This window comes from Pleuronectes platessa, chromosome 10 (genome assembly GCF_947347685.1).
Source record: "Pleuronectes platessa chromosome 10, fPlePla1.1, whole genome shotgun sequence".
Lineage (NCBI taxonomy): Eukaryota > Metazoa > Chordata > Actinopteri > Pleuronectiformes > Pleuronectidae > Pleuronectes > Pleuronectes platessa.
Genome location: NC_070635.1, coordinates 25,891,841 through 25,915,569, shown reverse-complemented (window position 1 = coordinate 25,915,569; position 23,729 = coordinate 25,891,841). Strand labels below are relative to the sequence as shown.

The 23,729-nt window shown below is 38.8% G+C and overlaps 2 protein-coding genes across 4 annotated transcripts; one reads left to right on the top strand and one right to left on the bottom strand.

The window, feature by feature from the left end:
- Positions 1-114: 114 nt before the first annotated feature.
- Positions 115-6,656, bottom strand: LOC128449800 (antizyme inhibitor 1). Its single transcript, XM_053433106.1, has 12 exons — positions 6,437-6,656; positions 5,648-5,769; positions 4,352-4,561; positions 3,990-4,163; positions 3,421-3,593; positions 3,102-3,230; positions 2,861-2,942; positions 2,603-2,677; positions 2,101-2,266; positions 1,812-1,927; positions 1,455-1,672; positions 115-1,337 (listed from the first exon to the last, which is right to left on the bottom strand). The coding sequence occupies exons 3-12, from the start codon at positions 4,451-4,453 to the stop codon at positions 1,223-1,225; spliced, it is 1,350 nt and encodes a 449-aa protein (XP_053289081.1). The 5' UTR covers positions 4,454-4,561; positions 5,648-5,769; positions 6,437-6,656; the 3' UTR covers positions 115-1,222.
- A 5,632-nt stretch (positions 6,657-12,288) lies between these two features.
- Positions 12,289-22,416, top strand: LOC128449798 (V-type proton ATPase subunit C 1-A). 3 transcript variants are annotated; one of them, XM_053433103.1, is made up of 13 exons: positions 12,289-12,448; positions 12,838-12,998; positions 13,559-13,626; positions 14,759-14,844; positions 15,267-15,361; positions 15,469-15,560; positions 16,000-16,098; positions 16,226-16,294; positions 16,511-16,603; positions 16,803-16,896; positions 18,470-18,567; positions 18,679-18,805; positions 21,752-22,416. In XM_053433103.1, exons 2-13 carry the CDS (start codon positions 12,867-12,869, stop codon positions 21,848-21,850), a joined length of 1,152 nt encoding a protein of 383 aa, XP_053289078.1. In that variant the 5' UTR covers positions 12,289-12,448; positions 12,838-12,866; the 3' UTR covers positions 21,851-22,416. The 3 variants fall into 3 exon arrangements, with proteins under 3 accessions (XP_053289078.1, XP_053289080.1, XP_053289079.1); XM_053433105.1 differs by lacking the exon at positions 12,289-12,448 and adding an exon at positions 13,109-13,301 and having other exon boundaries at positions 12,866-12,998; XM_053433104.1 differs by lacking the exons at positions 12,289-12,448; positions 12,838-12,998 and adding an exon at positions 13,005-13,301.
- Positions 22,417-23,729: the final 1,313 nt, after the last annotated feature.

The window sequence follows — 23,729 nt, the reverse complement described above, 5'->3', positions numbered from 1 at the left end:
TTCACATTATCCAGAATGAGAATTGGATTATCTTTTTTTTTTGCTATGATTGTACAACAGCAGGTTGGTTTCACTAAGTACAACATTTATGGTGTTTTATGATAACACATTCAGTCAAGTCAGTGAGGTGTTTATTATTGTTCAGGTTGACAAGCACAGCTACAAGTGTATATATACAGGTAATGTAATGCCTTACACAGAGATTGGAAGACAACTTCACAGATATGATGTAGACTTTGCAAGTACACTTGCAGAACCCGAAAATGTCTGTACTTGAAATCTTTTCCTTAAACATGTGCAATGGAAATTGTAAAATATGATGGGTTTTAACAGTTTCAGTTTCTTTTCTATAAAAAACAAAACAAGCCCCTTTTCCATGTCAGCTGATTTGCTACTCATCAACACTTGCTTTGTTCCATATGCAACACGTGCTGTCAAAAACATCTGCTGCTACGTTGTGGTAAAGCAGTCACCAACTGGTCCTTCACTCGCACCTCAGACCTCAGACCTCAAACCATACAAGTTTACTGGTGAACACCGAGCCATTAGCTTCCCAACAAACACAACGGCAGACTGAAGTTTACCAGGAGCAGGTGAGTGCACATTGATCACACTGGCTTCATCAAACAGATGAATAAATGCACATTCACATGTGCAGCAACATAGTGCTGCAAGCCTTCGGTTTAAACAGCGATAAAGACGTCACATTTCAAATGACTAGTATGAAGCTCTTATCACACAAAATAAACTATACAACCAATTAAAATCATTAAAATACATCTTGAGGCTAAGCCTACAAGGTCTCAGAACTGTGTTATATTTAAATACACTGCTTCACTCTGGAATATATATATATATATATATATATATATATTACTTTACAAGACTGGCAGTAGCAGCAGTGATACAAATAATACATTTGTCAAGTATTATTTTAAACCATTTCATGTCCACTGTATGAGTGTAAACTGCACTGCCATGGGATACCCAAAGCCAAGGGAAGAATGAATCTGTCTTATTGGATAATAATTAACACTTTGGGGTGTCCAGGTCTAAACACAAGTTACACTGTACATTAGGCTTTGTGAGATCAATTATATCTGGTCCCAGCAAGTTCAAGCAATATCTGCACTGTTAATTTACTTCAGCCCAGTGGAATGTTGAGGAGACGAAGCTAGCAGCAGAACACAGTAAAGTAAAAGCCCTCCTGTCCTGATGATTGCTAAGCTGGGACAGAGAGTGCAGCCTCTGTTTGGCAGGTATTGAGGAAATAAGGGACCAATGAGAAGTTCTTCAGTGTAGCCTCCTGGGCGCCACCAGTGTCCTGCATTTCAAACCTGGTAGAGCAAAAGGAAAACAAACCTGAGTCAGAGGCACATGCATGGTCAGAAGACAAGGATTCTTTCAAACTTAGTCATGCAATTCAATCATAAAAACAAATAACCGGTCCTTACCAGTCTCTGGAGGAGATAACATAGTATACAGGGGGTGGAGGTGAGTCAGTGGTGGTACTGAGTGGCTGGCCCAGACTGTAGGCCCCAGCATGGGTGAACAAGAGCCAGTCTCCGATGTTGAGATCAGGTAACAGACAGTGCTCCACTACCTGATCCAGGTCATCCCCAGAGGGACCCCACAGGCTGCTGCTGAACACTGGAGCATCAAGAGAGGTGTTCTAATAGCATACACAGAAGAGATAGTCTGTTTCAGTAAACTATAGTGTAAGAAGTGGTGTTTTACACTTCATAACAGTGAGATTATGGGGGATGAATAGAGATGTTTACATCTTGACCCAGAGAATTCTTGTGACTCACCCTGTGAACAGATGGTGCAGCGATCCCTGTTTCAGAGAGTTTGCTGGCAAATGACCCATACACTCCCTCGTTCATGTAGTACTGGAACTCTGGCTCATGGTTTGGATGAAAATCATCTGTTGAGACAGATTTTGCACAAAATCTTTGAGAATGGAAGGCATTTATTTTTTAACTTTTTCATATTTAGTTTCATATTACAGCTTGAGATCCAGAAATTGACATAGCTGTCTTTGGTGCAGCAGTTGGGCTGACATTGCAGAATGCATCAGTGAAAGTGACATCGACTGACCATGTGAATGTTTCTGGCGATCTCGAGCCACCACCTCCTTGGAAATGATGTTAACAGCCAAGGTGAAAGCAGAGGTCACGAAGAAGCTGCCAGGCTCAGCAATGATGGAGACCCCAGTAGACAGAGGGAAGTATAGGTCCACCATAGACATGACTGCCCTATTGATCTGCAAAGAAGATACCAAGTGGTAAAAAATAGGAACCAAAACGAGTAGGCCTCCAAACTTTACAATTAAGACATTATAATCAATCTCATCGACAACCCCTGAAGAGTGGCATAAATCAAGCCCATCATAGTAAAATTAGCACGACTAGAGTGTGTGATATCGCTGTGCACCGAAATCAAAAATATTTCACATGGTACAATTTGAAAATTGATAGATAATACATTGTATTACATAAGATGCTGTAATTTCTTTGTCCCCTTCATTTAAAAAAAATGTAATTCAATGCAGTACATTGCACATCTCTCCACCTGTGTGGTGTGTATGAAATTCACTGACCAGCTCCAGCTTTGTGTCAGCAGCACTGAAGCCACCTCCAATGTCCAGGATTTTCATGTTGAAGCCCATTTCCTCCTGAGGCAGACAAAAGCTTGTTAATGTGTAAACAAAATCACAAGTGATCATCAAAGTACTGAGTGTTTATAGAGCGACCGCAAGTGTCCAAGGGTTGAAACTGTGTGTCGGAAGGGGATCGGAAGTGGTGGTCAGTGAACTGAGCAGTGTTACAAGCTATATAACCGTGTTAAAATTACTTACTCCCATATCAAAGACACAGCGGGCATCTGAGATGGCATGAATAAACACCTGGTCATCTTCACAGGAGACGGAAATGTGGGACCTTTGGGGTGAAGGTTTCATGGTCAGTATGACACCCAAAATATTGCTCAATATTTTGATGTAGTAGGCAGGTTGTTAAATTCGAGTGAGTTCTGCATTTGTTTATGTATTTCTTCAAACTGCTCTCTAACCAGTCACAGAGCATTTCTGCAGAGCTCACCTGACCCCAACGACCTGTACACCCAGTTCCTTAGCTCTCTCCAGCAGATGTCTGCAGTCCTTTAGGGAACAGCCAAATGTCATGCTTATCTCATCGTCTGATGACTCTGTGGCCACCTGCAGCAGCAGCCTGAATCAACACACAGGAAACAAAGAACCATGGTACATTATTATTTGTTAAAAGCATTTCCGTTGCTCATATAATGAATAGTGAGTAATAACTGATAACTGAGCCAATTATTTAAGAATGTTGAAATGGCAATTTCATGCCATGTAATCACTGGCCCAGGGATTTAATACTAATACAGTCAAACACCTACTTGGCATTGGGGTGGCAGCGTGAAATCTTGCGCAGCTCTGCTTCATTATCACACACCAGAAGGTCAATGCCATTCTTAGCAGCATATTTAATCTGGGAGACCTGTTTGCAGACACCACTGTAGATTATGTCTTCAGCGGGAATACCATAGCTCTGCACCAGCTCCAGTTCAGACTGACATACAAAGAGAAAAAGACAATTGTATTTCAATACTATACAGTGTGTGGTTTAGTAAACAGACCTTTTATTATATCATGTCCATCCTGCATGGTTTACCATGAACAAAATACATGATCAACCACATTTAAAAGGTGAGCAGAGGTACACTGACGACTTGGTGGTGCCTACAAGCTGGTGTACCAGAGGTTGTGTATAACTATTCTATATAAGTGTACTAGAAGTTGCTTGGAGGGGTGGTATATATTGATCCAAACTTAGTACCATGTGACAAGTTCTTTAAAACATGTCTGTAAGACCATGCAGCCTAAACAGTGCACACTGCAACTGTGATTATTTAATGTGAAGACATCTGATCTGACAACAGAGATCGAATCTGTTTTGAGAAAGTACCTTGTTGGTGCATATAAATCCAGTGCCAAGAGCAGCAAGAACTTCAATAACAGCTGGACTGCTGTTGCATCTGACAGTGTAGTAGGGCCGAATTTGGCCCATGTGCGTTCGCCAGCGAACATGCTGCCTCAGAACGACTCCCAGGTCTGCTACAAAAAATGCATTCCTCTCCGACTGAGGAAGACAGAAGTGTACAGGTGGATGAGTCAGCAAAACATGCAAGCTTTGGCTAAACTTGTCTCCATGTAAAATTACTACATACAGTTAAAACAAGGCAATACTTTAACAGGCGTTTGAGAAAATTACAATACAGTAAGAGGTCATGTGATAAATGTGCATCATGTTTCACTGATATTCCTTACCAGAGTTTGTTCATAAATGTGGTTGTCAATCACGTCGCAGAGCGCTGTGCCTGCCTCCAGCAGGCCAACAGAATACTGTGGTTCATCAGCAATACCTTTCATCCTCTCAACCGTTTTCCTCTAATCCGACAGGCATAAAGAATGTGGCTAATCTGAGTTGTCTTGCTCGCTCGATCCTGAGCCCCTGGGGTCCTAGACTTTTACAACAAACTGCAAGAGAAGTCAGCAGAAGACTTGCATTGTAAAGAGGCGGAACAAATTAGCCATTATAGGACAATATACATTTATTATTTGTTTTTTCCTACTCTCATTTATTCATTAACTTCTCTGATTTGATCCATAAACAAGCCACTTCAGTGAGCATCCAATCAGAGCACAGAACAGGTTTCATGTTGTGGGAAAGCTTTGTGGAAGAGGCCTATTCTTCTGAAAAGCCACTGTGAAAACACAGAGTCTGGGGCACAGGGTTCATTTACTTTACCATCAATTACTCCCAACAATCACCATTAAACCCTGAGCTGGTGACCCGTAAAGGTTATTTTTGACGGCATTAAGCAGGGTACAATACTGTCTGCGTCTCTGTCACAACTTTACTTTCAATAATGTTGCACAATACGTCAGAGATGTGCAGTAGTGACTAGACCACATCTGAAATGACTGTGGCTTTGGGAGGTTAAATGGGGAGACTAAACAATGTGCCTGGAAGGACTGCTATGTTCTACAATATGACAAGGCTAAAACAAACAGATGAATAGACAGTAGGCCAGGGGTACCAAATCTCAGTAACTACTTGATTGCATTGTGAAAAAAAAGGAAAGGACTGAAGTGTGTAGGTGTTCATTAGTCCTCTGCTTGAACAGAAGTGCAAGAATTTGGGGAAATGGCTCGACCAAGGCGTCTCTTTAAAAATCAATCATGATTTTATATAACAGGGAAAAAGCTAAAATATACATTTCACATATAAGTTGAATATTTATATATTCAGCAAAACTACTGAAGATAATTTTCAGTCCAGAACACTGTCCTGTCATTTTAGTAGAAATGCTGAAAATAGTTCTGAAATGTAAGATCTAATATCATAGTTTGAGATGTATCTGGGGCAAGCTATTTCTTAATATATCCATCTGTTTCTTCTGTCAAGAGTTTCAGTTAAGCAATAACAATGTATGTCCCTGCAAGCAGAAACACACACACAGCTAAATGCTGGATAAAACACGTTTAGTTTGCTGTTTTTCTGAGTATCAACATCGATTAAGAGTAAGCATTAATTCCTCAGTTCACATCTAATGTACTCACATTGATGAATCCTGGGTTGAACTCGTCCACTATCAGCTAGGATCCCAAGGTGGCTCGGCGTTGAAGTCAAATGGCTCCCGGTATAGAGCTGCCCCTAAATCCTCTGGATAGTTGTTGTACACCTGCACAGGGACAAATGAGGACAGGGCACATTGGAATCAGTCACTGAGAGAGAAACAACTGTGACGATGAGAGCGACTGCTTCTCCACTGACACAGGCTCCAATCTACCTTAACATTTAAAGCTCTGTACAAATGTGTTGAGGAAATGTGGACGAGCAGGCAGAATGAGTTCTGAGTGAAAGGCAATGGAGGAAGAACAAATAATATGTTTTAGGGTTTACTGGATAAATGATAAAGGTTTTCGGTTAAGACTGTATTGAATATTTGAAGGTTGGTACTCAGACCCATGATAAAGTACATTGATCCACGCCAATTATGATAGTTTCAAATTAATTGACATTGCTATGTTACATTGTAATTAGTATTTTCACTAAAAAACACATCCCATTATGCCACTAATTCACAGCCATATTTAACACGTCGGACAGAAGTTTCCTAGCTCGTTTACGTTCATTGATAAAGTTCAGATTAGCCTTAGCTAGTTACATGGCTACAAACAATGAACATGTCGTACAGGAATCTATCATGTTTCAACAATGATGCCACTGAACATTACAGTATTTTCAATGTATTACAACTTGCATTAGTTGCTTTCGCTACATTTGCCGGTCCATTCAACCACATGCTAATTAGCAAGCTAACAACGCGGTTAGCTAACGTTACTTACGTCTGCTGAAAACCCAAAAGAGGGGACAGAGCGCTTTTTCTTTTTGGGCGGAATTTTCAAAGAGTGGTGGGTTTACAAGAAGAGAAAAGTAAAACGGCCATGGACGAGGAGGATTAGCTCGAGTTATTGTTGTTCGATGTTGTGTAGATGCAACGGCTATGGACCATTTGTAACGAGGGGGAGGGAGAGGACGACAACAGTGGGGAGGGAGCGAGGAGCAAATAATTGCCCACTGAAACTAAGAGCACATCCGGTTACAGTATCAGAATAAAATGCATGTTAACAAACATACCACGACGTCTTTTGATTAATGAAAGCCATAGATGTAGAAGAATATCGTTTTCATCAAAGTTTTCACTCAGGATTTCTTTCTCATAATCAATATGACTTAATAATTACAAAACTATAAGAACTGTTTCCAGGTCTGATGGTACTTCAGTATGTTGAATTGATCCAGTGCAGAAGGGCGGGATTTAGAGACACATACAACTCAGTTTTGCAAAGAAATGATTGGTTACACGTGGAATAATGTCATGCATAATAGCAACAAAAATAATAATGGTCTCATTCTTAATACACATACTTGTGTACTGTGAGCTTATGCAGGTTTATTTGTATTCCTATGTTTTACAGTTTCACCATATTCTATATAAAGATGCATCAATCTTATTTTTTTCAGATCAGATTCTAATACCTGAATTTGGAACACTACCTGTACTGGTTGATTATTATTATTATAATTTTTGTATTATTATTATTATTATTATTATTATTATATGTCGCAGTGTAGTAGTAGTGGTAGTAGCAGGAAATAAACCAAAATTAATTTAATTGAAATGTATTCCCAAGAAATGTAATTTATCTGTTGGTGGAAACACGATGTCATATATAAACAGGTGTATGAACATACATTGCTATTGCAGCGCCTTTAATCTTTTGACAAACTTCCATCAAGTGCAAAGCAATGCATTATAGGCTTAAAATCTCATCAACTCCATTTTATATTCATATTTTACAAAAAACTACTAGACCATGGAATCTAAATATCAATAAGTGAATGTGGCAGTGGCTGATACAGATATTGAATTGGATCTGTCCAAATTATAATTCTATATTCTATTCTATGTTATTACAACATGATGTTCCATATACAATGAAAGTGAATTGTATCTTCACCAAACAAAACTACACACTTGACTAAATTCTATATACAGTTACTTTTATAAACAATAAATAGGCCAGTTTAAAAAAAAAATCAGATTTACCTGTGTTATGTCTTCATTGTGTTCCCCATGGCTCAGTATTAAGGACAAAATTCTGTCCGATAAAGTTCACAGAATTTCCCTTTTTCTTTCTTTCTGTTGCCAAAAATCACCAGTTGCAAAACAGAAGTCCGATGAGTAATGAGTTAGTTGGATGCATGTATTTTGTCTTCAAGTTCAAGCTCAAACTGGATTTTCCTCGTTCCCTTGCCTTTGTTGTTGTGACTTTGACAAGTTGTGCCTGCTTCTGGAAGTGCATGGGCTAGGGCAGTGTGTTTTTTTTCCAAGGAGATACATTTGCATGTCTCCCTCCTCAACAGGAGGAGGAGGGTGCCAAGGAACGCTCAGCTACTGTTATAGAGTGACAGGCACATACTGTACAGTAATTATCAATTTCAATGTGTATAACTGGAATAAACATAATAAAAATGTATCTCAAAATAATGTACATCTTGAGTTTTTTTAGGATTCAATGAACATATTTATCACCTATCTTAAACTGTATGTTACCATGGAGATTATGCTAATTGAAGAAAAGAGATAAATCCTAAATCTTTATCATCCTGAGTAGCCCACAGCAAATAACACTGCATGTGTTTTTCTGTGAACAGTTGTGAGTTCTCATAACTGTGACATCCTTAAGAGTGCTAGATTAGCTTTGAGTGCTCCTCTGGGACAAACAATAAACAATAGCAACAATTGTTTCTCCAATAAAACTATTGCTTAGAATCCATTGTAAAAGCTGGAGAAGCAATTTCTTTGCCTCGCACTGCAACACAAAAGCTATTCCGTGTTTTGTGCCTGTTCTCTCCAAAACAAAATGAGCCTATGTTAAATATAAGTCCAATCGCACATACCATCTAAAGTGGCTTCCAGTAACACACAATGTTTGATTCCCATTGTTTGGATCATAATAGCTGTCGCAGGCAGTGAGTATGCGACAGCGGGACATGTGTACCACCCACTGTGAGGGCAAATACTCCAGTGGCTGCATTGTGCAGCAGGAATTCTTATTTGCAAACATTGCAAACAGATTACATCAACACACAGACTAGGAAAGACCTTGCGTAGGTTAACCCTAACAGACCAAAAGTCTCCAGTCAAAGAGGAAAAAACAGCATTGTTCCACCGCGAAAAAGAAAAGGATGAAACACCTTCAACAAATTGATTATATATATATATAGGTTTAATTATGAAATATACTGTATGTAATAAACAGTCAGTTCAGATAAAGCACCTGAACATCTATCTCCGTATATCACTATCTCTCTGCACTTGAATTAGTGACTCTCTAAACCCACCATGAATTGGTCTTATGCAAGAAGAAGCGTTGTAAGTGTTGTTAAGTCACTCAGCAATGGATTCTACTCTTTTTGCCAAAGAATGTTGCTCAGTGAAAAGAACTTCGAACCAACTTTATACCTCACACTGATGTGAATGTTAAACAGGACAATACAAAGCAACCACCTGCAGGAATAAAAAAAATATATGCAAAGAGGAATTGTTTCGAAAGACCTGATCTGCTAGTGTGAGAAAATGATTTACCAAGAATGGGAGTGAACATTTGACAGAACCTACCTCAACACAATCTTTGGTTAAACATTATAAAAAACTAGAATTTTTGATTTGGGCAAATCAAAGTATTTTTAAAGTTAAGGCATTGAATTTATCCAGTTTAAATCTTTTATTTCTGTTAACATAAATAATGTTGCGTGAGAGCAAGCCGATTCCTCTGGCTTTTGTTCTTAGTGTCTTTAATGTTGAGGTTGCGTGCATTAAGGCCTTGGACATAAACATTAAGCAAACATAGTTTCTCTCAACATCTTCATCATATCTTCATCATCGTTTACAGTGTTTTTGAATTTAGAAAGAAGTCACATCAGAGATAGGCAGATTAATACCCACATACAGTATCAGTGTCCATCATATAATTTTTTTCATATGTTAAAAAAAAGTTTAAACCTAATGCATTGCATTTTTGGAGTTTGGAAATATACAAGCAATGTTTCAAAATGATATTGTATGAGGAGTTGATTGATTTAGTCTTTCAAGAATGAGTCAGATGAGCTTCTGATTTTAAGCCCTGCTATCCCTAAAATAAAAAACATGAGTGAACGCAACTTTGCAGCTGTTTAACGAATTTCATATTGAGATTTGAAGTTGTCAGAACTCACTCAAAGTTTTCGAAGCAAGAGACCAAAGTTTTTTAGTTGGCACAATTTTTTTTTTTTTACTTTAAACTAGGATTTCTAAGGCCTGACAACTAGTATCTTTTATTTCGAACAAAGTGTAATGCAATCTAGAAGGAACGACTTTTTATCTCTGGGCTTTCCCTCAACATGTCATTTGCAACAATGGTATCAAAGTGTTGGAGAGACATAGTAAGATATACAATGATGGGCAAACAATTACACAGCCTAAAAAAGTATGCACATTTCGCCCTTGTTTCCTTTCTGCCTAGATAGACTGCAGAATAGACTGTTCATAACTCTGTGTCAGTAGTTATATCAGATAATGTGGTTTATTATAAATGAGGACCATTCCTGTAAATCAAACTAATTACAGATGGTCAGTATTGCTTCTGATGATTTGTACAATATCTGACAAATAAATCATGTTTATGCACACACACACACACACACACACAAACACACACGTGCGCGCACACACACATACAAGCCTGTAAGGCTTTGTGTGTGCTTGTTAGCATGCTTGCATTTCTGAAAGCAGTAGGTCACTGTCGCCCAAATTAAGTAAAATGCAGGTAGTTGAAAGTTGAAAGATTACACAGGTAATGTACGGTGAGACACAAACCACGTAGGAAACCCTCACTCCTGGAATGCACAAGTGAATCGACGAAACACTGCAAAATGCAGCATTTGCTAAAGAAATAGGGGAGGAGATGAGAAGGCAACAGTCTGCCCATTACCACAGTTCCAACATTTGTTGGTTATTTAAATGTGACTATTTTTGTGAACACTTTAAGGTCTTAGTCAATGTTCACAAACATAAATTTGAGACATATCATAGGTCATGTTAGTAAGACACTTTAATGGTTGATGGCAAGGATGCTGAGTCAAACAAATGTGTGTAAGATCCTATTTTTTGTTTAAATAACATTTTCTTTCTTATTGAATCAGAAAAGATTACACTCAGCAGTAGCCTGTGCTCTGCAGACTGACTGATTGTGACGTGCGTGTGTGCGCGTCCTGATAACATCCCAGCAGACTGGCCTCTAGCCAGCTATGGGCAAACTCACCCTGGCGTTTGATGTCGAGGGTTGGCTCCAGGCAGACCAAGCATTGTGTCCCAAACAATGAACCCCAGGCCCACTGAACTATAAACATGTCCCTTTGGGGGTGTTTTCCTCAGATTCCATACAGGAGACACCCAAAGTCAGGAAACTTGACCCGGCTTTTCCAAATTTAGTAACTCTAAAGTCTCAAATGCTGCTGACTTGGCATCCAAGTATGTGTCTGTTTCCGTCTCAAATGATGTAATAATGCCCTTGGAATGTTCACCTAAGGCCCAAGTCTGGGGTGGAGGTCTTGCCATTCAGGAGATTTGTTGAAATTCAATTTTGAAATAAAACCCTCAAACTAAATCAAATTAGCTTTGCAATGTAATATATGCTTCTTCTTTTTTTTTTAGCTTCTGTTGATCTTTTCCATCAATCTATACATAACTTTGCCAACCTGGTGCTCTGTACAACATGACAACTACTGCACGTCTGGCTGTCTGTTCTTCCACTGGTTTCTTCCATATTCCCTATGAGATTTTTCCGGTGAATATTTATTTCTATAATGATAGAGAATGCATTTTAGTTTGTGAAGACGCTTCAGGTCTTTTTTTATGATTTGGGATATTTAGTTGCTCTTTCACACATAGAATGAGACTTGCACTTTGCTGTGCTCGCGCTGCAGTACACCGTATCCACCAGCTGTGCTCGCTGCTGGGTTTGCACAGCGAGCAGAGGGAGTGAGAGGTAGTGATGGCGAGATGAAGCTTCATGATTCACTCATGGGCCGAAGCTTCATGGTGCTTAATTTGCTTAATTTGAGTGATTATAATGACACCATGGCTTTGGTGTGGGAAGCTTTGAATTGAATAAATGAATGAATGATGTTTGTGATGCCAGTACATAAATTATGAACTTAATAATATGGTGTCTGTATTTATGATACAATGGCGGGATCAAAAGGGAAAGTGGAAACAAATTGGGCAGAGGGTTGTGATGTGAATGTGCTTGTGTTACTAGGGATAACATTTAACACGTAAAATATGGACATTTGATTGTTTTTTATAAAAAAATTACAACTTTTCCACAGTGCTGGGTTTCAGGCGGTTTCTTTTGTTTTGCAAACAAATGCCCAATAAAGTCACAAGTCCACAAAATGTGTGTGTGTGTGTGTGGGGGGGGGGGGGGGTCCATTGCGTTTCGCTGCCCCTTTTATTTCGATTCTCATGCCAAACCTGCGAACCATTTCCTGAACGCCATCACAAACCTCATCAACACAAGCCTCGATAAGCGCTTCACAAAAATCTGCCTGGATTTCGATACACTCTTCAAAGCCTCGACACGGAAGGACACATCAGTACTTCCGGTTCCTCCGGCAGATCAGCTGACTCTGCTGCTGTCAGGAGACGTGATGAACTGTGGTGAATGGCAACTATGAACATTATCAAGCCGTAGAAACACAAACCCACACAGCGACGTTTTAACTGGCGACGGCAACATTTTGATACACAGGTGAGTGAAGTCGTCACACAATCATCAACAAACCATATGTGCTGCAGTTGTGAGCAAAGCTAAGTGGCTAACATCCTGCTGGAAGCTGCTTGACCTGAACCATCTTTTGTGTGCCCACTTCGTCTGACTTACACTATCGTTTAAAACAGTGTTCAAGCCTTTAACACTTTCTATAACTATTAGAAAATAAATACGACTTTCTAAGTGGTAGGCAGTAGCCTTATACTTACTGACAACAACGCTACTAACAGTTAGCTACAAACAGGAGACATGTAAACACACTAATGATAACAAATAAAAAAGACTCAGTAGAGGACAAACCTCATAGTTTTGAAAAGTGAATGATAACAAATCCAGTCACACGAGTCTAAATCTGCTTTTCTTCTCAGTTCTTTCTAGTTGCACCAGTGCTTTAATCATGACAGAGTTTTGGCTGATCTCTGCACCTGGAGAGAAGACCTGCCAGCAGACATGGGACAAAATGATGGCAACCACCACACGCACCAACAACCTCTCCGCCAACCACAAGTTCAACATACCAGACCTCAAGGTGGTTTTTCTGCACTTTCCACCTTGTGCACATCCACAACTTTGTTATAATGTAGAATCTACGGACGTAACATTCAAGTCATTCATAGTGGTCATAATTTTGTGTTAAAGTTCAGCAGCAGTCAGAGATGAGATGAGATCAAAACCACTCACCTTGTATATCCACTGTCAAGAATAAGCGGATTCTGTACATTGGAAGCAGCCTTTACACAGATCCGTTGCCTGCATGATGAAGCGTTGATTAAGCGTCAAAGGTTTCGTCCACAGAGCAGTTCAGCTCGTCTGGATACTCTCTGTGCTGAAGGTGAGGTAACCTCGCTGACCTTGCTGCCACATGGAACTGTGATGTTCTCCTGGAACTGTTAGAGGTGCATGAGGAGGTTTGGACAAAGAGGCGCCGTCCTAAACACATAGGGCCCCCTGGATGTCACTGTAGGCCGATTTAACCCCCGATGTTGCTGTTTAAACACAACCCTGATGACCCAGATCTCATGACCAATAAGTCAAAAGTTATGATGCATTGCTGTTTTATTTATTTTTGGCTTTTTTGTCCAAAAACAGGTTGGGACACTAGATGTCCTGGTTGGACTCTCAGATGAGCTGGCCAAATTAGACTCTTTTGTTGAAAGGTGAGCTACTTGCAGTATACTGACCTGAATTGACTTTTGGTGTTCTTTGTCTATGAAATATTATTTAGTGATTAAATTGAATATTCTAGAATGTGAAAAGCAGAGAACCAAACAAAAGCAAACTTCACTCATTAATGTATGTCATTTTTTTATTTGAGCTTTAACTAGTGAATTCAGTGTTTTAATATGTCATTTTAGGAACCATTAAATACATTACAGATAATTGAATTTATGTTCAAGAGGCAGATGTTCTGTCTTATGAGCTCTTTAGATGCGATCTGTGACAATTCTGCAATCAATCAATCAATCAATCAAATTTTATTTGTATAGCCCATATTCAGAAATTACAATTCATCTCATAGGGCTTTAACAGGGTGTGACATCCTCTGTCCTTAACCCTCAGCAAGAGTAAGGAAAAACTACTAAAAACCCTTTTAACAGGGTAAAAATACGTAGAAACCTCAGAGAGAGCCACATGTGAGGGATCCCTCTCCCAGGACGGACAGAAGTGCAATAGATGCCAATCGACCTAGTAATTCCACAAACATCTGTTTGTCTGTCTCACTTACTGTCTTCATGGTCATGGGAAGTGCAGTGTTGAATTTTATATGATTTGGACACATGATACAGTAAATATTAATACAAATTTAAATATTTATAGAAATTGTTTGGACCTAAATACTGATTAAACGCCAAATGAAAGACATACAACCCACATTTATGAACAGGAAATCAGACAGCTGATAACATCTTTATTTATTTAAACGGTTTTATTTTAATTTTCAACCATTGTCTCTTTTTTCATTGCTACAGCTAAAATATGCCCTTTCTAATTGCTCTCTGGAAAGCATGTCAGTGTGTTGTCACACCCACAGGGGTCTCGACCTTTACTTTGGGAACCACTGATCTATTTCCCCTGTGGACATGGCTCCTCTCTGATGTGCCGCTGAACAGTGTGGTCAAGAATTTTAACAGGGATATGTGAAGCTTTCTGATGTGTATGTATGTTTGTGTTAAATTTTGAGGATGGGGGTCATGTGAGCATTTGCAGGATGAGTGTACGGTTTACTCTGGCTTTGTGCATGCAGTTTGTGTTGGCACGGTGTGTTTCATGTCTCCCCGCTGTTCACAGTGTGGTCAAGAAGGTAGCTCAGTACATGGCCGACGTGCTGGAGGACAGTCGAGACAAAGTACAGGAGAACCTGCTGGCCAATGGAGGTACAGTGATGGTTCCAACACAGTGTCTTTTGATAACTTCACTACCAGAAACTGATTTATATGAAGTTTGAATTATATCATGATATTAAATTAGATTTAAATGTTTTCTACAAAGTTATGTTTTAAGAGTCAAATCGTCTAATTTAGAAAAGATAATTTTATCTTTTGAATTTCTTTTGTATTATGTTTTAACATTTTATACAATGCATTGAAAAGCCCAAATTGACCTCCATTTACCTTTATTGTACAGTATTAGTGGCAGATATCCTGGCAAAGAAAACTGAAAATATTTGCATGCAAGTTATAAAATGTTTGTTTTTGTAAGTTGGATCAAAACGTATTAAATTGTATTTTTTGAAGCAATGTTGAAAAAACTGTTTACTTAACTCAGGTAATTAAGTGTTTGGCTGACTTTTTTTCAGTTGATCTTGTGACCTACATCACAAGATTTCAGTGGGACATGGCAAAATATCCCATCAAACAGTCACTTAAAAACATCTCTGAAATCATCACAAAGGTGGGTCTGACCATTTAACTGGACAATATATAGGTCATGAAATTAATGCAATGCTACTGTGTATTTCCATTATAAATCATTTCCATGTTGCTTTTCATCCTTTACAGCAAGTAACCCAGATTGACAATGACCTGAAGACAAGAGCATCTGCTTATAACAACCTGAAGGGAAACCTGCAGAATTTAGAAAGGAAGAATGCGTAAGTAATCCATAGACATTAAAATGCATCTATAACGTAGAACATTATAATAATGATGTGTCCACAGAAACCACCAGGAAAGGTTAAGAAAGAATTTATTAAGACCAAAAATAACCTTTTCCTACCATTAGCTGAAGAAACTTTTGTGAACAGCCGTTGGCTGACAGCATATCCAATAGGCACCAAAAAATAACACTTCATTCCAAACACCTCCTAGATTAGATCTGGCTAATAAAAAATTTAATGAAAATAAAATAAATATTTGGTTTCAATGCACTGTTAAGTTTCCTCTTGGCCTGCAATCATTCGCCAGTTCAGCTTCAAAGATCCTGGACTAGTTCTATGACCATTTTAGCATGGTCTGAAAAATGCTTTATGAACCCAAGGCACCATCACTATGTCACATCCATGTTTTTGTATCACTGCTGTGTGCCATTAGGGGGAGCCTGCTGACCAGGAGTTTGGGCGACATTGTCAAGAAGGAAGACTTTGTGCTGGACTCGGAGTACCTTATAACTCTGCTGGTAGTTGTTCCAAAGTGAGTTTAACTTCACTAGTCAACCATTTATTACAATTATGTGGGAATAAAGCATTAAAACATGTATCATGCCACTGGTTTTATTTTGAAAAAATATGTATTTTATCGTGCTGTCATGTTCTTTCAGGATCGGATACACTGACTGGCAGAAAACATACGAAACTCTCGCCGAGATGGTGGTGCCTCGATCCTCAAAGTGAGTGATATCATCATATAAAAGGAAACAGACATTTTATTAGAGACACCCATGTCATGTTTCTTAATTTTTACACATTATTTGTGTCAAGTGATTTTTATTTCATCTGTATTTTAACAATTTTCTTATATGTTTTCCTCATACACCACCTGTATTATAAATTCATCTTACCAGCTTCATTACAACAGTATAACATGTGCCTTTCTTTTTTTCCAGTCTGCTATTTGAGGACAACGACAGCGGCCTGTTTGGTGTCACTCTGTTTAGGAAAGCTATGGATGACTTCAAACACAAAGCCAGAGAGAACAAGTACGAACTGTTATACATACTTTGCCATTACATAACAGTGTGTGAATCACCCAAAAAAATTGTGAAAAGAGTCTAAAAATAGAAATTAAGCTTAGTTTCAAAGGAGAACAGATTGAAGGGCAGACAGAAATATCTCTAACAGAGCTGCAACGATCATGATTCATTATAAACTGTCTTCTCCTCTCCATCTTACTTCTAGGTTCTCAGTGAGAGACTTTCAGTACAATGAAGAGGAGATGAAGGCAGACAAAGAGGAGATGACACGGCTCTCCACCGATAAGAAGAAGCAGTTTGTAAGTGAAATGGACACATTTCTTCAAATTTGGTAGATAAATTATCTGTTCGACTCAAGGTTAAACTGATTCGACTTGGTTGGTTGAAGGTTCATTGTGCCGATAGGGGGTTGGGTGAAGTGTTTGAGTCAATAAAACACTTCTGGAGTCTCAGAAGTAAACTGTGACAGTCAATGGTGACCTAGACTTCAGAAGTGATTAAACAACAGAAAAACATAACATGCCTCCATACGTGTGGTTTCACCCAAGTGTACGCAAGCCCTGATATTCATATTCAACTCGAAACAAGGTAATTTACACCATGTTTTAAGGCTAAAAGTCCACTGGAAGTTGCTAAGCTAGCAGACGTAGCACCACGATGTGTGTCCGAGGGTCTGCGAACGTACTTCGTAGGAGGATATCAGAGGACGTTTAGGCTAAAAACCCAGTTTAAATGACGTAGATGTTTTGAGTCAAATATCAATTTCGGTGCTTGTGTACACTTAGATGACAACACATCGGCATAGTGATGAGAAGATAATGAATGAATTTTAATTTTTCAGTGAAGTATCCCTTTAAGAAGTCCTTGAGAGAATTTTAGACTTTTAGACTCACTTGTACGAGTCTGGATAAAAATGTATGTAGACTGAAACTGCACTGGTTGGCGGAGGTATACAAACACAAGGCTGTACTTCTAGGTTTTGTAATAGGCTCATTGACATGGTTCCATGGCTTGGTAATGATTTCTATTGATCTTGGAAGGTATAGTAAGATACACACGTGTTTTATCCAATTGTTTACTCCTTAAATGGGTTTACACATACAGTTCATTATTGGAAACCATTTCTCTAGTTTATGTATTTCATAAAATGTTGTAACTTATTTAGTTTTCATCTAAACTATGTTTTCAGTAGACCAGCTCCAAATGACAGGTTAAAGTACTGTATATTTGGCTTTCTTAAATAAAGGAAAAAAGCACCAACTTTACAACAAACCATCCTCTGACACTTCAAAAAGTATTCCCAACAATCTATTCCTACAGCTGCATTAGCTGGCATTCAACATTACTTGATGACAATAAACAAATAACCCTAGCAAACTGTTCACTTTGGATGAATTAACCATTTTCCGCTAACGCTACCTACTGTGCTTATTTGAATGAAGAACTACAGGCTGTTTGGAAGATGATCAAAATCTAATTTCATGCTTTAGAAAAATGGTTTATATTAGTGTGAAAGGTAGGAATGAAATAATTGAATCGGCTTTTATCAAATGATTTCAGGGGCAGTGATACATTAAAAAACATAATTTAAAGTTCCAAATAAGATTCAATATTTCAGTTTATTGTCAAACCCATTTACAAACCTTCCTTCTCCTGCAGGGAACCTAAGACAGGATGATTTTTTTTGGTTTAGCGCAACAAAACTACTTTTCGGAATACACTGCAGTATAAAAACATTCCATTCACCAGTGGGGATCAAGAAACAATAAACTTGTTTAGGACAAAAAGAGAAACGAGGCCCCAACAGCCTAAATAGATAATTACTATAAATGAATGGCTTTTCTAACCTTAACTTGCGTTTCCTCTGTGCAGGGGCCACTCGTTCGATGGCTGAAAGTGAACTTCAGTGAGGCTTTCATCGCGTGGATCCACATTAAAGCACTCAGGGTCTTTGTGGAATCTGTTTTAAGGTGCAGTAATCATACCACACAGTCATAATCTCACCGATGTATATAACTACACAGAAGCTGAACACATAATGACGTTCAGTTGCTCACATGTGTGACGTGTTGTTCATGCAGATACGGGCTGCCGGTGAACTTTCAGGCCATGCTGCTGCAGCCCAGCAAGAAGACCATGAAGAAGCTGCGGGAGGTGCTCAATGATCTGTACAAGCATCTAGACAGCAGTGCAGCTGCTATCATTGATGTGAGTACTCTGTATCATTTAGCTGTACTTACTGCAAGCTCACAGCATCCAGAAAAACACTGGCATGTGCTAATTCAAACAATTCATAATATGATTATCATGGAATAAATTCTGATATGAAATATCTCAGCAAGAATTTTATCCATAAAGGAAATGATAGTATATACAATAGCCCCATTACATAAAATAATTCTTTTTAGAAAGTCTCTTTTTGAAACTTAAACTTCTACCCCAACTTTATTCTTAAAAACATTCATATGTTTTAACTTATGACATTTTAATAATGATCTGTACAACAAGAATTTAGCAATTTGTCCTTTGTCTATAACACACACCAAATCTGTTGATCAAAGAGTGACAAAAACAAGTAGACTAACAACAGACATGGGTGCTGCTAAGATGCTGTCAGATTCTGAATGTTCTGCTAACGGACACTTTTCTGCATGGCAAAGCAAAGAGAGAAAAAAGTGTAGAATATAAGAAAGTGTTAGAATCTTTAAAAGACATCATTATGTTTTCTTTTTGTGAGGTGGATTTGGTAGTGACTTTCCTTCAAGTTCTTAAGTGTTATACCAAATAGCATATAGTATATTTTTATCACATAATTATGTACTGTATTATTTATTTGAAGTTTAATAATCAAGAGTCCAAATATTCGAAATCCATGCACAGTCTGTGGCGTGGACCTCTTGTCATGTGTCAAATAATGCTTGTAAGGGAGGGTAATCAATATAGTCCCAGCCCTTTAAGTGATGCTGTGATAATGTGTATGAAAAACAAATGTCTATTAACTTACCAGATATTTTCCAATAACAACTTTTCCCCTCTTGTCTTTGACTAGTTTATAAAGTCTGTAAAATGCGGTTACGCTACCGGAAATCACTCCTCCTTCCCGACTCTAAAAACAGTACTTGCCAGTGGCAGTACAGTGCAGCCTATCGGACCGGAACATAGTCTCACGTACAGTGCCTTGCATAAGTATTCACCCCCTTTGGACTTTTCTACATTTTGTCATGGTATAACCACAGATTAAAATTTATTTCATCGTGAGTTTATGTAATGGACCAACACAAAATAGTGCATCATTTGGAAGTGGGGGGAAATATTACATGGATTTCACAATTATTTACAAATAAAAATCTGAAAAGTGTTGAGTGCATATGTATTCACCCCCTTTACTGTGAAACCCCTAACAAAGATCTGGTGCGACCAATTGCATTCACAAGTCACATTTGCAAGTCACATAATTAGTAAATAGGGTCCACCTGTCTGCAATTTAATCTCAGTATAAATACACCTGTTCTGTGACGGACTCAGAGTTTGTTGGAGATCATTACTGAACAAACAGCATCATGAAGACCAAGGAGCTCACCAAACAGGTCAGGGATAAAGTTGTGGAGAAATATGAAGCAGGGTTAGGTTATAAAAAAATATCCAGAGCTTTGAACATCTCTCTGAGCACCATAAAATCCATCATAAGAAAATGGAAAGAATATGGCACAACCGCAAACCTACCAAGAGGAGGCCGTCCACCCAAACTGAAGAGTCGGACAAGGAGAAAATTTATCAGAGAAGCAACCAGGAGGCCCATGGTTACTCTGGAGGAGTTGCAGAGATCCACAGCTTAGGTGGGAGAATCTGTCCACAGGACAACTATTAGTCGTCTACTCCACAAATCTGGCCTTTATGGAAGAGTGGCAAGAAGAAAGCCATTGTTGAAAGGGATCCATAAAAAATCCCGTTTGGAGTTTGCCAGAAGCCATGTGGGAGACACAGCAAACATGTGGAAGAAGGTGCTCTGGTCAGATGAGACCAAAATTGAACTTTTTGGCCTCAATGCAAAACACTATGTGTGGCGAAAACCCAACACTGCCCATCACCCTGAGCACACCATCCCAACAGTGAAACATGGTGGTGGTAGCATCATGCTGTGGGGATGCTTCTCTTCAGCAGGTACAGGGAAACTGGTCAGAATAGAGGGAAAGATGGATGGAGCCAAATACAGGGAAATCCTTGAAGAAAATCTGATGCAGTCTGCAAAAGATTTGAGACTGGGGCGGAGGTTCATCTTCCAGCAGGACAATGACCCTAAACATACAGCCAGAGCTACAAAGGAATGGTTTGGATTAAAGAATGTTAATGTCTTAAAATGGCCCAGTCAAAGCCCAGACCTCAATCCAATAGATAATCTATGGCAAGACTTGAAGATTGCGGTTCACAGACAGTCTCCATCCAATCTGACTGAGCTTCGTCTTTTTTGCCAAGAAGAATGGACAAACCTTTCCATCTCTAGATGTGCAAAGCTGGTAGAGACATACCCCAAAAGACTTGCAGCTGTAATTGCAGCGAAAGGGGGTTCTACCAAGTATTGACACAGGGGGGTGAATACTTATGCACCCAACAGATGTCAACTTTTTTGTTCTCATTATTTTTTGTGTCACAATAAAATGTATTTTGCACCTCCAAAGTACTATGCATGTTTTGTTGATCAAACGGGAAAAAGTTTATTTAAGTCTATTTGAATTCCAGTTAGTAACAGTACATAATGGGAAAAAGTCCAAGGGGGGTGAATACTTATGCAAGGCACTGTACATGCCAATAACTGACCCGGCATTTTTGTAACTGTCAGAGGCATTTGCTGATGCTGGTATCGGTATTCGAACATCTCTAGAATATATTATGAAATAAGTTTTGGTAAAATAACATAGCCTTATTCAAAAGTATACATAATGAAATTTCAAGGGAAAACCTGGAATTTATTGTTTTTTCTACATCAACTACTTCACCTCAGTTATCCTCATTACCACTACCCAAACTAGTTTTAAATAATGACTAATAATGTAATAATGCATGAGTGAGATTTCTTTTTGGAGATGATTGCCGATAATGTAGTCATTACAACATGCAGCTCGCTCACACTAACGTTTCTTATTGTCCCATGTCCAGACTGTGATTGACATCCCAGGCTTGAACTTGAGCCAGCAGGAGTATTATCCTTATGTCTACTACAAGATCGACTGCAACCTGTTTGACTTCAAAGTTTAACAATTTGTCCCTTCTGGTACGAGCCTCCCCCTACACCTCCCACTGCCCTCGCTGTCCCTCTCCTCACTGTCGCCTCTCCACGTCTGCTGCTTGAATGAAAACGCTGCATGTTCATTCCTCATGGTGAAAAGGTTCAACAATCAACAAACTCCTATCACTTTTACAACCAAGGGACAAAAGTACTTTTAAATATTGTTTTTTTTACAGAATACTTTTCTTCACAAGCCAGACACATATTTTTTCGATGTTAAAGTAGTTAAGGATTGATCTTGTTGTACATTTACTGTCTCATTCCACATGTTCTAGTGCGTGTTGATAGCTGCATCTTCTGTATTGGTGTTTACATATGGGCAGTGAAATCATCGTTCCCATGGCAACCAGATCTGAGTGGTTCTGAGATTATGGGTTGTTCCTGCAAACATTGTGAAACAAACATGGTTATACAAGTGTGTGTATGTGTGTTGTTGTTTCATGTGTGTATATTTGCTGTCAAACAGAGATCTATATCTGAGTACTGTGTAAGACATTGATTGAATAAATATGATTGTTGATTAAATCATATCAAATATGTGTGAGATTGGGAATTGATTAGTAATTAGAAAATAAACCATATGATGTCTTTTTTTTATAGTATGTTTATTGAGCATCGACGAAACAAAATGAGGACATAAAAGAGATGAGGATTTGAAAATGCTCACAATTTTCAAAGTTTTACAATTAACAGTAGCCCCCCACCCTCCTCCCACACACCCACCCACGCCTCCTGTCTCTAGGTGAAGGGAAAAGAAAAAAATGAAAAGAGAAAAAATAAAATAGAAACAAAACAAAAAACATAGAGTAAACTAAAGAAAAGCTAACATTTTGGGAATGTAAGTTTAAGTGGTACGTCAGCAGAACTCAGATATCTGACTCCTCAGGTGTAATATCTAATGAGTCTATAATGAACAACAAGCGATTCCAGATTTTGTAAAATTTCCTCAGAGAGCCATTGAGGGAAAACCTTAATCTCTCCAACTTTAAGTTGTATAGAACTTCCTTAAACCATCGAGTGGGATGGGGGCAAGTTGTGTTTCCAGTTCAGCAAAATTAACCGCCTAGCCAACAGAGTGCAAAAGACCATAGAATGTCGTGCCTCAGCCGTTAAGATGTTGTTGTGTGGGATACCAAAGAGGGCAGAAAGGGGATGGGGGTCAGCCACAAAGTGGTAAGCAATTTGAAGGGTATCGAATATTTTGGACCAGAAGTCTGTAAGCTTTGGACATGACCAGAACATGTGTATGAGATCGGCAGGGGACTGGTTGCATCTATTACAAGTGTCCGCTACATTGGGATAAAATGTATACAGTCTGTGATTGGTGTAGTAAGTCCTGTGTATGAGTTTACACTGAATCAGACCGTGTCGGGCACAGACAGAAGAGTTGTCAACTAATTTAAGAATATTGTCCCACTGATCTTCAAAATTTAGCCCCAGATCCTGTTCCCATAAAAGTTTTGTGTGTTGTGGGAAAACTGAAGTGAAGGCGTCCATTGCATTAAAAATACGGGAGATATTCCCTTTCTGATTGGGGTTTATCATGAGAAGGGTGTCTAACAGAGTCTGAGGGGGAGTGTTACGGAAATCAGGGTAGTTTTTCTGGGCAAAATGTCTAATTTGAAAGAAACGGAAAAGGTGAGATGAGGGGAGATTAAATTTAGACGATAGGACATGAAAGTACCATTGTCGTAGCGGCCCCTGATAGATGCTACACCCCTCTCCGACCACAACTGAAATGCAGAGTCCATAATGGATGGTTTAAAACTGTGATTATGGGATACTGGGGCATGAATAGAGGAACCTTGCAAGCCAAAATGTTTCCTGAATTGCAACCATATCTCAAAT

Coding starts and splice junctions, on each gene's coding strand:
- LOC128449798 (XM_053433103.1), top strand. CDS start 12,867: ATGACAGAGTTTTGGCTGATCTCTGCACCTGGAGAGAAGACCTGCCAG. Junction 16,099..16,225: donor CTGCTGGTAGTTGTTCCAAA/GTGAGTTTAACT, acceptor ATGTTCTTTCAG/GATCGGATACACTGACTGGC. Junction 18,806..21,751: donor GTGCAGCTGCTATCATTGAT/GTGAGTACTCTG, acceptor TCCCATGTCCAG/ACTGTGATTGACATCCCAGG.
- LOC128449800 (XM_053433106.1), bottom strand. CDS start 4,453: ATGAAAGGTATTGCTGATGAACCACAGTATTCTGTTGGCCTGCTGGAG. Junction 3,231..3,420: donor CGCTGCCACCCCAATGCCAA/GTAGGTGTTTGA, acceptor GTGTTGATTCAG/GCTGCTGCTGCAGGTGGCCA. Junction 2,678..2,860: donor GCTGTGTCTTTGATATGGGA/GTAAGTAATTTT, acceptor TGTCTGCCTCAG/GAGGAAATGGGCTTCAACAT.